Consider the following 16118-nt stretch of genomic DNA (forward strand, 5'->3'; position numbering starts at 1 on the left):
ATCTCACAAACTAATCATGGTTGAGTCAGCAGGAGAAGTGGGACGCTGAAGTCCCAAAGGAAACCCAGGGACTTGGAGAAACTGTCGATGAGCTCCTCTCCCTGCACAGAGCCAATGTGCTGCCCTTTGGGTGAGGAGCCAAACTTCCTGAGATGCTCTCTGCCGCCCTGCTGCAGGGAGTGCGAGCTCAGGCGAGGTCCTGTGCCACTGCCTTGGGGAAGGCACCTCACTGCTGTTGGGGTTGAACTGTTGTGTTCTGGCAGGAGACCATGCAAGCTTTCCATTTCCATCCCTGGGCAGCATCTGGGGAGTTGGGGGGTAGCCCCCAGGTGTCTGTGTATAGTGCCTGTGTACAGACGTGTGAGGTCATTAGCAGAAGCCCTGGGTGGGCAACCTTGGCAGGCAGCGATAGCCACGTGCAGTCAGTGCCTGTCTTTGAGTTAAGGGAGCACACTGAGGGCAGGCTTCGCTCAGGGGGCCCCAGTGCTTCCCACTGTCCACTCACCTGGAGCTAAGGTATGCAGCATCCATTTGGGCTTGGGAAGTCGCTGTGGGCAGTGTCCTGTGCCTATCACCTGATGACCCAAAACAGTGGTGGAAGAGCTCAGTCCATGGCTTATGTGCCCTAACCCTGGACATTGCTTATGGATTTAGGAGATTGTGGAGGAGGAACATGAGAAGAGTGAAGTACGTGGCTGTCTGCAGCTCACCAGATTGCCTGCACTGTCACCCATGGGTCCATGGAGACTGGAGACCAGTGACCCACTACTTTCCTGAGTGGTGAAGGCAGGGACAACCAGGGTGTGTGTGTGTGGGGGGGGTGTATGGAGCGGCAGGGGCTCTTGGGGCTTCCTCCTCCTCAGCTTACGTGGGGATCCCAAAAGTTTTAGTGGGAGTTGGGACAGTTTTCAGCACCACTACCTCTGCTTTCTCCCCTTCTTAATAGGAACAGATAGGAAAGCAGGGCCGTGCAGGGTGGCAGGGGCTCACAGCATACTCTGGGGGTGCCAGTGGGGTTTGGTGGCCTGGTGTTGCATCGGCAGTGCCACAGAAAGCCAAAAGCCAGTGGAGGTGAGCCCGAGACATTGCTGCCTTCTGCCTGGTGCTCTCTCCATAGATGAGCCTCGTCCCCCTTCATCCGAGCCTGGTCCCTCTCATCTGAGCCTGGTTCCCCAATCTGAGCCCAGTCCCCCCATGTGAGCCTGGTTCCCCCGGCTGAGCATGGTCCCCCCAGCCGAGCCCGCGCAGACTCGTGGTTATGTAAAGCCCCGGCGAGCACGACCGGGAGATTCTTCAGTGTCGGAATCTGAGTCACATGGGGCTGTTTTATTTCCCCCTCTGCTAATCTCGTTTCTATAGAAACAAGATTGGGAGGAAAAAAAAAAAAAAAGAAAAGAAAAAAAGAGCCAAGCACAGAGCGAGCGAGAAACCTGAGGTGATGGGTGAGGGAAGCGGAGGTGGCAGATGAGGAGGTCGGGTGCACGGGTGGGAGCAGGGGATCCCGGCTGGGATGGGAGCGTGCCTGTGGTTGTGTGCGTCGAGGGGACAAGGACTCTCCCTAAGAGCCACTCTCGGATGAGCTGCGCCTCTGGCAGTGGGTGATCGGCAGAGCCTGGAGGGAAGGGAGCAGAGGCTGTGCAGGTGAGTGAGCATCACTCGCGCGGCTCCCGGGCATCTTGCCCCGGCACGGCACAGCATGGCACACCACAGCTGTGCCAGCTCACTGGGGATCCTTCCCGGGCTGCTGCTCTGGGGACACGCTCGTGGCTGGAGCCACGGTCAGTGTGCGGCTGCAGCGGGCCAGTGAGTGGCATTCGCAGTCGACGCTTGCCCGGAGGCTGCCGGAGGCTGCTGTGTGCGCGCTGCCACGCACGTTCCCTTTCTGAAGCTTCTGCCTCCCGAAAGGCCACTGTCTGCTCGGGGGGCACCTTTGCAGCTTCCGTTATTTTTCCTCTTATTTTATTCTAACTGCACCTGTGCAAATAAAACGCTCACAGAAGCTGAGCCACGCAGCTTCAGGGAGTGCAGAGACCTGTACTGGCTCTCAGTCCCACTCACCCCAGGGCAGTGTCCAGCTTCCCAAGGCCAGGCTGCAGTCGGGATGCCCGTGGGGATAAGCCCAACTCAAAAGCTGGTTTTGCAATGACTGTTCTCAAAGGGAGGGCCAGCTGAAAATGCTGCTTATTTGCCTGCTGCCAAGTGCTTGGGCTGCCCACAGCCACCACACAGCTTGTCCCAGGACCTTCTGCTTGCCTGTGCTAATTCAGGAGGCTGGTGGCTGCCTGCCAGGAGCTGGGTTAGTTCAGAACCACATAGAAGCACGTGCTGCTCCTGAGTCTCAGGCTAGGGAGTGCAACAAGTGGGAGTTACTCCTGCCTGGGCTAAGATATCTTCATCTCTGTGGGATGGGTGGCTTGTGCCCGTGAGGTGGTGAGAGCTTTGGCTGGGCATGTTGGTGGAGCAGGAGCATTGCCAGCGCTGCTGGTCCCATGCTGGTGCCTGCGCTAGCACTGCCTCGTGATCTCTGTCATTCCACATCCGTGGCACAGTGCAGCTGTGCCGGCACAGACCATGGTCTGCCCCGCAGCTCCAGCCGTGGCATGGCCAGGTCTTGCAGCGCCAATGGCTGGGTGAGGCGCAGCACAAGCACCCAGGCTTCTGTGGGCTCACTCGGACGGCTGCAGCCTGCTGAAATGCACTGCTTCTTGCAGAGGCAGCCTGCGATGTCCCTCCAAGGACCACCGCAGGGGAGAGGGCAGGCCGCAGAGCCGAGGGGATGGGGATTTTGCTTGTCATCACTTTTCAGTTGTGGCGTTGTGTGGGGGATGCGGTGATGAGGCATTGCAAACCCCCAGCCAGATTCTTGCCTGTGCGTGGCTGGTGAAGCCAGAGGGATGAATTGAGTCCCTGTGTATTTCTGTTCTAAGTCAGCTTTGGGAAATGTCATTGCTCATCCGCCTGCCCGACCAGCGAGGGGGTGGAGGGCGGCGCTTCAGACCCTTGTCCTCATCCAAAAGGGCAGCTGAGTGGATTTTTGTGCTGGGGTGCTGTGTCCTGCGATGGCTCAGCGAGCTGGCTGAGCCACAGTCAGGACAGGGCTGGGCTGCCAGCCTGCTGTGTCTCTGCTCTGCCGATGTTCCCACTGCCTCAGCGAGGCAGGGGCTTTGGCAGTCATCCATGCTGGGGTCAGACCCCCAGAAAACATGACGGGTGAAGGGATGGGCATCAGGCTGGTGTTACACAGCACATTCGGGCAGCGCAGCTGGTGTGGGAGCTGTGCCCTGTGCTGAGCCGGAGTCTTCCTCCTTGGCCAGGCTGGGCTGTGCTGGCAGCGAGGGTCCGAGTGCCGCTGTGGGCACCCTCCGCTCATCCTGGTTGAGCACCCCAGGGGGCCATCAGCACACACCAGGCTGGGGACAGCACTGTCCCCATCTCCCTTCAGCAGCAGCATCTGCTTCTGGCTGCCCCTGCCCACTGCGTGCCTGTGGCGAGGGCTGGGTGCTGTAGGTGATGCTGAGGGGTGTTTGCCACGCCAGGTCCTGCCACCCCCACGTGCGCATGAAGCGGTGGTTGTATGGGGGAGATGTCACGTGCGGGCTTTGCATCCCCACACCCTGCTGGCAGCGGCGTTCCTGCCTCCCTGGTGCCGCCTGCTCTGCTCTGCTGGGAGGTTTGGAGGGAAAGTCTGAGGAAGGGTATTGCTGCAAGAGTCTCCAGAGCCAATAATTATTTCTGGGGAAAAGATGCTGTGTTCTGACTTAAACGCTGACATGGGACTCTGAACATGTGTAATCTGGCTGACAGATGGCAAGTCATAGAGGTGTGATTTATGATACAGCACAGTAGCTGAACAACCTTCTCTGGTTGTCAGGAGACAATTCTTCTCAGCGCTGTGGTTGATGTTTCAATTGATGGTTTTCCCCGCCTGTCCTCTCAGCTCCTCAGCAGCATGCAGGGACCTCCAGGGAGCCTTGGCAGGTCCTGGCATGGCAGGCTGGGTCCACCAAGCCCCAGCAGCGCTGATGCCGAGCTGCTGCAGAGATGCTGCTTCTTATGGTGGGGTAGACAGGTCACCCCAGATCCTGAGCAGGCTGGACTATGCAGCAAGCAGGGCTGGGGACCCCATGCTGGCCTTGTCCCCATCCCACGGCTGGGATGAAGCTGGCTGAAAGTGGCAGCAGCTCTCTGGGGCTGCCTGTTCCCCAGACCAGAACATTTGTGCCGAGTATGCTGGTGCTGATGGGAGAAGGCATGAAAATCTTGCCCATCAGTGAGGTGCACAAAAGGACGGAAGCTCACAGCCATAGGGAACCCGCCTCAATCACATGGCCTCTCTGTGCCTCAGTTTCCCTTCCTCCACCTTAAGAACCCTTTCACAAGGGACAGGGGCATCTATTCATGTTTGGAAGGCACTTGGGAAGTAAAAGTGTGGTCCCAGCAGTATCCCCCTCCCATGTTAGAAGCTCACTGCTGCTGCCACCCACAGAGCACGTATCCCAGCACAATGCCCAGTGGCCCTGCAGGATTATCCTGAACCTGGGAGCATCCCAATCCCGGGGGTTCAGAGCAGCCCCAGCATGAGGAGCTCAGAGAAGCTGATTCAGTAGCTGGGCCTCGGTGGGGTGAGGGGAGTGGGGCAGAGCAGGCTGCTGGCATCGGGCTGCATTTGCCTGTGTGCAGCCATGGAAGAGCAGGTATGATTCATTCCCTCTTCTGCAGTACAGTTTATGTAAAGCAGCACTGTATAAATAGCCAGATGATACTGTAACGTGCTCCTGGCTTTCTAATTAGTGATGCTTCTGCTGGAGCTTTTGGGTCTGGTGGAGGTGAGAGGAGGCTGGTTCTTTGCTGAGCACTGGATGAGTTGCTGACAGCTCTCAAGGGGGAGGTACTGGCCCATTAGAGTGGTCGCAGCCATCTCCTTTCACCTGGCTGTGAGCCGTTGGAGGTGGTGGGTGAGCCTGCTGGCTGACCAGTAGGCTGGAAGGTTGGTCTGGGGGATAAAAGCAGCACCAAACATCTCAAGATTCTTGTCACCTTCTGGCTTGTATGTGGCTTGTATGTGGATTGAGCAGATCCAGGCAGCACCTGCCCTGAGCCAGGGAGCGTCGCCCTGCACCTTCCCCTGCGATGCCATGCTGCAGGGGGAGTCACGGTGAGGCCACATGTCCCCAAACACCCAGGTGGTTTCTTCAGCCCCACCAGCACACCCTGCCCCCAGGGACTAACATTCCTTCATTCTGAGTCCTCTTGGCAAGTCACCCTGTTTTCCCCTGCCAGCTGTTCTTGGCAGATGCTGTTGGCTCTATCCAGTGGCTGCTTCTTCCTTGCTTGGGGCAGGTGGATGCATCCAGTAAACCTCATGGGTGTGTAATTGTCCCGGTGGTGTTGATCACAAGAGGCACATACCAGCATGACAGAGACACTTGTTTGTCGTGGTGGGTGGCTGCCTTCCTGCATCTGTGCAGGTGATTTGGGATTTCACACCCCCACATCCATGCTGGGACCAGTTTGGGAAGGGTGGCTGTGATGGTGCAGGGAGCATGGTGGGGAAGAGGCAGTGTTCTCCAGGGAGTCCCCAGATCTCATGAGATCAACATCCCCAGCGTCCTGGCAGCTGGGCATGCAGCCCTCACCCCTGCAGGGTAGCGTCCTGGGGAACTGGAAATCTGGGCAGCGTTAGGACCATTGCAGTGGGAACAGTCCGGTGCTACTGAGGAAGTGCAGCACCCTTGCCCACCACCCAGTCCCAACCCTGGGTCACCCCCGGGCCCTGCTCACCCCAAGGTCCACACTGCATCGGGTGCTGCTGCAGAGCATCAGCAGTCAGTGCCCAGGCCTCCCTAAATTGAGATCTTACTCAAGTGCTGAGCTTTGACACCAGATCAAAGGAGAGGCGAGGCGGCAGGGACGGTGTCAGTGCAGGGCTCTGGTCAAGGGGCTTTCACAAGGCGCCTTGGATCACTCCTCTTCGAACGCCTCTTCCTCTGGCTGCGAGTGGGGGAAAGCTGGGGTTTGGGTTTCTTGTTGGGTTTCTTTTAAGGCAAACCTCATCCTTTACATCAAAGTAGTATTTCTTCTCAAGAATGTAAAGAATGACCCTGGAAGGTCTAAGCGTCTCTTTCCCGGCGGTGATTGGAGAGACGAGAGCCTTCTCCAGAAAGCTGTCTCCACCCTGTCCCCGGCAACAGCAATTCATAAGCTGAAAAATAAATCAATAACCAGAGTTAATGAATTGAAGATGTCTGTGTTTAAAATGTATCGGGAAAAAAACTGTTAGCTGGTCGTGGTTGGCTTAATTACTGTGAGGAAAGGCCGGGAGCTCTCATTTCTGAGAAATACCTTCTTTTTTTCTTTCTTTTTTTGGCGGCATTTTGTTTAGTTGAAGCTGGTCAGGACTCGAGAGGAGAGGAGGATTGGCTTTAGCAATGTGTGTAGGTTCAAAGGCTCCCCCGAGATCTGTCCCTCCTCTCAAAGACCTCCTGTCTCTTTTCCTGCTCAGCCCAGGACTGGCTGAGCAGAGGGAGCAGGTCATGCTGGCACAGGACTGAAGGAAGAGGAGAGGCAGTAGCCATGGTGGCACACGTGGTGGTGCCACCAGCCTGGTCATATGCCCAAGTCAGGGTGTCTCAGCTCCCCAGACTGCTCCTCCCTTGCTCCCACCTCAGCTCCTGATGAACTTGGGAGCAGGAATGGGTTGTAGCACCATGTTTGGCTGCAAGCTGGGGGTGCTGCCCCTTGGCACAGCAGGCACCAGGGTCTCTGTGTGCTGCAGAGGAAAGCAGAGGGCTGCGGGGCTCTGCAGGGCAGGCATCTCCCAAGCAAATCTCAGTGTCAGCTTTCTGCATCCCACTGGGCTTGGAAAGAGTGTGGTTGTGCCTCAAGACAGCGGTTCTCTTCTGGCGAGCGAGGGCAGAGGCAGGTGTGCAGCATGACCCCGGAGCCTGGGGGTGATTTTCTCCCAGGTCCTAGGGACTGGGAGAGATGCTGGAGCATCCTGCCCAGCGGGAACGGGCTTTGCCACCGCAAACGGGTCTTTCAGCTGCACCCATTTCTCTTTCCTCCTCCGAAACATCGCTGATCCAGGTTGATTTCCATGTCAGCCCTCATCAGGAAAGTTGTCCTGGTGTTTGAGAGCCCCAGCTGGGAGGCCACAGGCTCTGTGCTTTCTCTGAAGAGGCGTGTGGCAGTGGCAGAGGTCTGCTTTGATTCTCTCTGTGGATGCTTCTCTGGCTGCCTGACCCCTCTGAGTCAGGCACTGCAAGAAGCAGAAGCAGCCGGAATTTCTCCAGTGTTGGCCATCACTGGCTGGTGTTTGGGCAGGAGCACACACAAGAGGGAGGTGATTTTGCTGCAGCAGGGAGCAGGACCTGGCACTAACTCAGCCTGCCAGGCTCACAGCTTCGGTCTGGCTAACAGCATGCCGTGGACCTGTGCTGGTCCTGTCTTCGCCAGGCGATGCTAAACCTGCTGCTGCTCTGCTTCTTCCCCCCAAGGCTGGTGCTGCCCCGTCCCGGTGCTGCTGAGCCTCTGGGAGCCCCCTCCTTTCAGCTCCAAGTATCACTTGGCTTTGTGCCATGGGCCTGCCGCTGGGAGACGGGTGTTTCAGTGACATTAACACCTTTCCTCTCCCCTTCCCCAGGTCGGAAAGCAGCCTCTCTAGGTTTGCTCACCGCTTGTCGGTTAAGCAGAAGCAGGAGAAGAGAAGGAAAGCTGAGTATGCCTCGGCCGAGCTGTCTGCCTTCCGGCCCAGGTCTCTGAGCATTGAATGGTAAGAGCTGCAGGACAGGGGGAAAGGAGCTCCCGCCTCTCCAGTCTCTCTCCTGTCCCCTGTCCCCACCACTACCACTCTGTCCCTGTCCAAGCAATGTCCTGTGGAACAACACCCCTTCAAGTCCCTCTGTCTGCTGCAGAAGCTCCCGCAGGTTATCAAGCCAAAACATGCCCCCTCACCCCAGCGCAGGGAGCAGTGGGGAGCCCCAGGAGGCTCCTTCCTTGCGGGGGCTGAAGGAGACACCATGAACTGGGCAATGGGGTTCTTTCAAGGCTCACGTTGAACATGGATATGCATGTCTGCTGGGCCAGGGCACGTAGATGTGTGACCTCCGGCAGCCCCTGCCGCTGGTTGCTTCTCACCCCTTCCCACCCCCCCCACCCCTCCTTACAGGAGCTGCCAGTGGATACGTGCCACAGCACACCTGACACACCACCACTGGATAAAACAGAGCCAAGAGCCACGGCGGGATGGCCACAGCCAGTGTGGTGGCACCGGGAGCCACAGGGGCTCCCCGCTGGTGCTGTGCGTGGGGTGAGTTATGTGAGGGTACGGGGCTGCCCCAACACAAGCCGCCCTCCAGGGCAGCCCTGTTTGCCCACCCCAGAAGGATGCAGTGCTCCCTCCTTCCCTGATGCTTCTGCTGCACCACCCGTGGGGCCCCTCATGCTGAGCACAGGTCTCAAACTGCAGTCCCTGCTCAAGCAGGGAGTAATTTATCCTGGGTTTCTAAGCTCTGATGCAATAGCCTTGGAAGCAGATCACAGTCTACCCTCCCAGCATTAGAGGTGACTTGCTAAGGATATTTAAAAGAACTAGAAGTTACATTGCTTTCTACTTCCTTAGATGGATAAAGGAGGGTAAAACTTTTTTGGTAAAAAAAAAAAGAAGCGCTTAGAAATTGCAAGAATGTTGAGTTTGGTTTTCATTTTCCCTGCCTTTTTTTTTTTTTTTTTTTTTTTGAGATCTTTCTGGCATTTATTGTATGTTCTAACACTTCAGTGTGAGGTTGTGGAGTCCTCCTCAAAGACTTCCTCGATCTGTGAGGTTAGTTAGGCATCAAAGCTAACTAGGTATTAATGAGACCAGACAAAGAATTTAAGCTATTTGGTGACAGACTGCTTTCTTCTCCAGTTGCACAACTTTCTTCCTTTGCTAAAACGATGTCATCATGAAAGCTGTTCTGCAATTACTATGAATCTTCCAAATAGACAAGTATGTGAATTTGTAATATACCAAATAGGAAAACAAGCAAAGAACTAATTAAAAACAATCGGAGTTTCTCTTACTCATAATAAAGAAGCAAGAGAAGACAGAAAAATCTCTTTTCTCCCTTTAAATGTCTCTTTGAAACCCCCGGATCCCATTTTAGCCCTGTGGTGTCAAGGTATATTTGTGGTACATTTTCACTCGCTCTGTAGCATTTTCCTGGGGGAAACCATCTGTCTTGTATTATTTTGCAAAGCACCATGTACAGCAGTGACTCTGCAGCAGTGGTAGATGATGTTATTTTATGGGGTTTTTGTAAGCAAGCTTGGAAATGAGCTCTTGGTGAGCTCTTTGCCTTCAGGTTGCCACATGCCATCGCGTTGGAGATTGAGGCTGGAAAGTGTGAGGCCTGAAAGAGAAGGAATTACTGTCGCCTCTCCTGCAGGGACATGGGTACGGCCGGTCTGGCCAGGGGAAGGGCAATTGCCCTGAGGTCAGGGGTTTTATCCATGGCTGGAGACATCTTGAGCTGGATCAAATGTCCAGTCTGGCAGCCAGGCTTGGGTGGGCTGAGGTGCTGGGACCTGGGTCCTGGGGCTCACTGGCACTCGGTGGTGACCGGGGGAGGTGCAGTGGCAAGGAGCCAGGCAGGCAGCAAGGGGGTGAGGACCATGCCCACCGCCTGCTCCCCAACCATCTCAGTGTGCTTGTTAACCCTCTCCCTGTTGCCATCATAAAGCAGACAACCCAGGAGCTGGCTCTTTTGTTGCAGTGCAGGAATTTAATTTGCTTTTACATGTGCACAGCTCAGTTTCCAAGCAGCAACTGGGGGCACCTGCCCACGAAGCACGGAGCGCTGCCTCCCTGGCAGGACGGGCACACTGCAGGCAGGTTTTCACGCATGCCAAAGGTGCATGTGCCTGGTCCACACATGCATGCTTGTCCTCAGGGAGACACTTGAAGGCTTTTCTCATGCAAGCACCAGCCTACTTCTGAAGTCCGTCCTGCAATGGGGATACCTGGCTTTTTCCCTGGTGTGAAACATCATTTCTTTGCATCTCCTCTATGTCTTCAGGGATCTGTGATCATCACAGCAGGATCAGCATCCTTGGTTAGTCACTCCACACCATCATGCTGCACACAGGAGAAGGGCTGCAGGTCGCTGCTTGTCCCATGCCTTGCATGGGAGGTCCTGGGCTGCAGGCAAGGCTGCTGGGTGCTGTGGCCAAGGGAGAGCATGGCTCATGCCCTTGCTAATCTACAGATGCTAATTTGGCTTCCAGAGCAAATATCTACATGCATCACATATGTATGTGTCTTTTTACCTGCCTCTGTGCAGAGGGTGAACATCCACACTGTGTATAATGGGAGGTTCAGCTCATCCCATGCAAGTAGGAGGGGGATGGAAAAGCAGTGGACCATGTTTTCCCAAATCAGTGGCTTCTGAGAATCCTGCCCATCTTAATTCCAAGTCCTGAAGGCAAGGAAAGGCTCCTGAACCCACTGTTCCCTGTTGCCAAGGAGGAGGTACAGATGATAAGCACATCATCAGTGCCTGTTGCTTGGGAAAGATGGGTGTCAGTCTGGTGGAGGGATTAGTATTTTCTTCCTGAAATTCCTACCAAACTCCAACCCCTCATGTCTCTGCTATAGGGGAAAGCATCCTTACCTCTCATTCCCACACAGAGCAAGCTGAGCCAGTTTTCCAGCATTCCTGGTTGTTCAGGTGCTCAGTTAGGGCTGGATGGAGCTGAGGAAGAAGAGAAGGAGCTGTGCAGCACCACAGTGTCTTCATGACACCGTGTCCCCTGTGCTAAGCACTGCCAGGTAGGATGGGGACAATAGATCCCTTCATCTCCCCTTGGCCCTTCTCCTTTTCCCAGGCAACACCTCGAAGCCCTGCAGGGAGGGTTGCTGGGTGCTGGCATTTCTTTGGGCCAGGAGATGCAGCTATTTACTGGCACAATAGATAAAGCGCTGAATGTCCCACACTACCTACCCAAAAGCACAGGGATGCTCCTGTCGCTGGTCTCATGGTCCGTGTGCCCACCAGAGCACGGGTGGAACGCACTTGTGGGTCGTGTTTCTTGCTGGGCACAAGGTAGGCTTTATTCACACAGCACGTGTTTATGTGCTGCACCGGGCAAGCAGAGCGCGGTCCTGCTCCCGAGCTCAGCCATCAGTGAGTGAAGCCTCGTTAGTTCTACTTATTAAAAAAAAATTGCTGGAGGAAGGGAGAGAAGGCAGGGAAAAAGTGAAGTATTGAGAAAACACTTCTTTCATTCATATGTTGTTTACTGAAATAAATACTTCATTATTAGGCTTTTTCTAGGCTATTTTTTTTAAGGCCAGTGCCACAAAGTCCCCAGTGTTAGGGCCTGTGAATGTTCCATATCACCTCAGCCCATTGCTCCTGCAAACTGGTGTCTTGATGCCGGGAGGTGCCCAGAGAGAAACACCGCATGGAGTAGGTTAGTATGAGGCTTTCCCAAGCTTGGGGGAGAAATCTGGGGGCTGCTCCTGTCCAGTTTTATTTAGGTTTGCTAATTTCTTTCTCCTCCTCTTTGCTGGACGGTTCATGCTGTGGCTCACAGGGGCACCAAGGCAGTTTGAGCTGCAAATGAGGCAAAAGCTGGTAACTGAGGCAAGGAAGGATTTTGAGTCTGATTTATTAAAGCTCTGCTTTCTGCTGGCCTGTGATGCTAATCTAGCTCCAAAACTTAAATAGCACGAAGGTGTGTGACACAAAAGCACTCTTTACTTGAAGCTCGCCACCTTCTGCTGTTGGAGTGAAGAAGTCGAATGCTGGCAGCTCCCCCGGAGACGTCCCGCTGTCCCTACGGCAAACCAGAAATGCCAGCAATTTCTTTTCTCCCCCCTTAGGCTGAACTGAGGCAAAAAGAGCCTCCTCTCCTCTTCTGCCTGTCACCTGAGAAATGATCTATGTTTATCTTTCTTCTTAAGTGAGTTTTAAACCAATAAAAGAGCTGCAATCTGCTGGTTAACTCTTGTGTGTGCAGAGCCTGGGAGCCTTGGTACCCCTCTCGCATCCTTCCAGCTCTGGTGCTCATCGGAGTTCCAGCCCCAGCAGGTTTGTCCTCTTGGCATCCAATTGTCTCTTCCTTTTCCTTTCCTACCTCTCAGTCTGGTTTTCCTTCTTCCATTTGTTCCTCTGCTTGTCTTCCCCCCGTGCTCATAGTCACCTCTTGTCCACCCTGATTTTCCTCGCTGTTGTCTTCTTCTTCTTCTTCTTGATTGTTTACTTCTACTTTTCATGTTGGACAGCCTCCCTGCTATCCATGGTCGGAATAGCCTATTCCCATGGTGGCTCAGGAAAAATGCAATGCATTCCTCACTTCCCCCGTCCCCTTATCTCTGTTCTGCTTGTTGGCTGCCCACCACAAGCTGTTAAAGCAACGCTGGCAGGAGGATGTTGTCTGGTGGTTAGAGGCAGCCAGCCGGCTCGGGTTCAGTCCTGCCTGCATCTTGTTTTGCTGCCTGACCCCTGGCATGTTGCTGAATCTCAGCTCCTCACTTTCCCTCTGCCAAAAAGAGCGTTGTGCAGAGACCTGCCTGCCCAGCAGCCACAAGTACAGGCTGTGCCCACCTGGATGGAAAGGTGTGGAGTGGTTTTCCTGCGATAGCACTGGAGCTGTCGGGCATCCCTCTGCGCAGGACCGCAGTGCCATGAGGGTGGGAGCTGCGGCCACCGGGCCTGGGAACCATGATGGCACCATTGGCCTGGCAGAGACAGCACACACGACTCTGCTGCTGTACTCTGCCCTGTGTTTTGGGTTTGGTTATGAAGCAAAAAGGTTTTTAATGGAATTGTTTTCATGAAAATTATTGAAAATTTTATAATCCAGTAGTATTTCTCCTTTGGGTTTAAGTGGTCTTGTGTGGTATGGAAATTCTCCCTAAATTTCTGTGCTGGGGCATGAAATCCGGGCTGTGGAGGTGCCTGGCACTGCTCAGCCTCCTTCCATAGCTGCTCTCAGCTGATGTGCACAGACAACCTGTCCCCATCGGCAGGCTCCTCGCCTTCTGGAACCCGAGTCCCGTGGTCCCGCGGGGCTGCAGAGCCCGTGGGAGGTGATGAGCTGCTGGCTGATCTGTCTGACTGTTCCTGAGCCAGTGTACTGGAGCGCTGCTACTGCAAATCTCAACGAGAGCCTTGTGCTGTTTCCATTGCAAGTAGTCTACAGTCATATAGGACTTTCCCCAGGACTCTTTGCTTGACAGTGGTCTGTTTGCCAGGGGTAGCCAGCACAAAGTGAATTGTCAGCAACTTTCTGGGAGGTGGGGATGGGTAGCACCCTAAAGAGCTCCTCCGAGTTTCACAGCCCTACTGAGCTGTCTTACTCCTAACTTAATCCACACATCCAAGAGGAGGTTTGGAGCCCCTTCTCTTTCCAGCCGAGGAAGCTTTAGCCTGAGCAAGGGAAATAAGAGGGAAAATCAGGCCCTGAGCCTTTCAGTGGAAGGGGAAGAGTGCCAAAGTCTGGGAGGTGTGTGAGTATCAGGGACCAAAGACATGCTCTGGGCAGGCTGAGATGTGAGCAGCCCCTCTGCGCTGGCTGTGGTGTGGGGCAGCCAGCTTGGTCGAGAGCTCCGCCTCCCCCATCCCACCAGTCCCGACAATCAATATGGGGGGAAAAGCAGCCGCCCCCAGCTCGGTTGTGCCGAGTACAGGTCCTGGACAGGCCGGCATGGTGTTGAAACAAAACGCGAGGCTCTTTGTCTCGACTGGGAGCGCTTTAAGCCCTCACTGGGGAACAATGGCCAAGCTATGGGGTCATTTGTTCTGGTATTTCAGCAGCTCCTCATGATTTATGGGATGTTTTGTTCTGCTGCTTGTCTTAGCTTCCCCCTCTCCACCCTCCCCGTCTCCATCCCTTCTCCATTTCAGCTCCTCCTCCCCCCGCTCCCAATTCCCCTAATAGCTGTGGAGCCTCTCTGCCTCATGAAGTCATGGTATCTGTGACTTACTGAATTAGCTGTATGGGAGCTGGACTTCCACACCATGCTGTGGTCTGCCAGGGTGTCCCGGCTGCCCGGGGAGTCAGCCTGCAGGAGGGCCCCTTGCCCAAGGGCTCCAAGGCAGCCTGAGCTTCCCCCAGCATGGCAGATGCACGTTGCCATCAGCATGCTGCTAAAAAGTCAGTTTACAGGTGATAAATGTGGTCAGAAGGAGCTGCAGTCCCAGTGAACAAGAATGGCTCTGTCTGCAGAGACCCCCTGTACCAGGGTGGGATGGGGGCTTGGCTGCCTGCTCCTGGTGCAGCCATCCCCCCACCCTCCCAGGACACCTCTCCATGGGTGAAGTGGACACCAGTTAGGGAGCCCCAGAGCTTTTGGTGCTGAACTGTGCATGGGACAATGTAGTTCAAGAGTTTGGCTTTATCCCCGGCACCCTGGGAATGGCCACAGTCAGAGCCTCTGAGTACATGGGGGGAGCAGTAGTTCACCCCCCGCCCCCGAGCTGGTTGGACAGAGATTCACCAATGACTGCAAGGGACTCACTGATGTGGATGGGGAGGAGCGAGCCCTCAAAATATTTCCCTGAAAGTAGGGTTTGCCTTTAGGAAAGCATTTGAAAGGAATAATTTATTTGTGGAAAATCACCTTTTATCCTCGTTGCAAACAGATAGAGGCTCAAGGGCAACTGCTCTTCACAGTGATACCAATGCACCTGCTGCAGCTGGTCCTTAGCCCAGAGAGGCTGTTGCAATGGCAGAAGAGTTGGGGTCCATGCAGCTCTGCTTCTGCTGCTCCATGCTGCCGGCAGGGAGCTCGGAGCTCCCAGTCCCATGGGTGCAGGTGGGGAAGGAGGAGGACAGCGTGTGGGGAGTTTGGGACCATCCAAATCTCTAGGGTCTGTGTGAGGCTTGTGCCTCCCCTCCTGATGCCACAAGCCTCCATCAGCCCATGTTTCCTCCTCGCCTGGGGAGAGGCAGCCTCAGCTTGTGTTACGATGAGGCTGGAGAGGTTGGGAGAGGACCAAGGGCTGGTTCCTCTCTGTGTGCAGCATTATGACCTGCTGCCATAGGTGCTGGCTCCAGCACATCCAGCAGTCCTGTCTACGTTTGTTTCTCATGTCACTTCAGCAGGAAAAATTGAGCCCTCTGGGAAAGTGACAGAAGTAAAATGTTCAAAGAAGACTAATTTCCAGGTTCTCCCTGTCTGGGACTGGAGCCCTCAGTCAGATCCCTTCCCCATCGAGACCACAGGAAGAAAATACGATTTATTTAAAAGACAAATTTTAAATATTGTACCAATGTGGTGTTCTGGGCACTTTCCCCTGCTGGTAGCTGATACCTCCAAGCCCTGATAAAATTATTTCTCAGTGCAGCATATCCGTTATCCTCCATCCACTTTGATTTCTCTCAAATAGCTCATTTGCCTGATTTGTTTTGTTTTTTTTCTCATCATCTCTCTGCCCTTTCCCATGGCCTGGATCTGTAAAGCAGGATGGATGCCTTGGTCCCTGCTGAGGAATGTGGAAGATGTTCTTTATTCTGCAGGATCTCCACTGGTTCTTCTCTGTAGATGTGTCCATGCCCAGAAGGTGCCAGTTGCCTGGGTTTGCACATCAGGCAAGCCCCATGGTTATGCTGGGGGAAAGGGGCAGAGATGCCACAGTCCTTGGTATGAAAGGGAAACCTCATGGATGTCTTAATCTTAGTGTGAGTCAAGCCCTTCCTGATGGGCTCATGGATTTTCCACACCAGTCAGTATTCTCAGTGTCAGTGTGCTGGATTTGGAGGGTCTCAGCTCTCCCAGTCCTCTTAGCCAGCACACAAAAAGTATCTCAATATTTTCTTTTAGTGGGAATATCAGTAATAGTCCTGGTTTCCTACTACTGGTCATGTCTTCACACCTGCTGACTTTAAACCTGGCTTCTCTGTGAGCTGATTTGCACCTGAGGGAAGGGCAGTGAAGAGGAGCTGTGTGTCTGGAGCAGCCCCAGCAAGGCAGGGAGTCTGCCCCAGCCCCTGGGCTGCCAGGCTGCGCTTCCCCCAGTCCTGGGCACAGCCTTGCCCTGGGAGCAGAAGGGGTTGCTGGTCTTGCTGTTGATGCTGTTGAGGACACTGGGGTTGGGAGACACAGAAGCATCAACATTTACAGACAGTCC

At 54.6% G+C, this 16118-nt stretch overlaps 1 protein-coding gene across 10 annotated transcripts in view; it reads left to right on the top strand.

Moving 5' to 3' along the window:
- Window positions 1-16118, top strand: part of LOC113485713 (ankyrin repeat and fibronectin type-III domain-containing protein 1-like) — a 255680-nt gene that overhangs the window by 207348 nt on the left and 32214 nt on the right. For 7 of the 10 annotated variants that reach the window (XM_026859096.1, XM_026859100.1, XM_026859099.1 and 4 more), the window contains one exon: window positions 7643-7771. The exons of 1 other annotated variant lie outside the window; for it this stretch is intronic. In XM_026859096.1, coding sequence (XP_026714897.1) covers window positions 7643-7771 — 129 coding nt within the window. Of the gene's footprint in view, window positions 1-1344; window positions 1642-7642; window positions 7772-16118 lie in introns of those variants that run through there. 2 more of the 10 variants (XM_026859102.1, XM_026859103.1) reach the window with 2 other exon arrangements.

The sequence above is a fragment of the Athene cunicularia genome (assembly GCF_003259725.1).
Source record: "Athene cunicularia isolate RWA chromosome 14 unlocalized genomic scaffold, athCun1 chr14_part1, whole genome shotgun sequence".
In the NCBI taxonomy this organism is placed as follows: domain Eukaryota; kingdom Metazoa; phylum Chordata; class Aves; order Strigiformes; family Strigidae; genus Athene; species Athene cunicularia.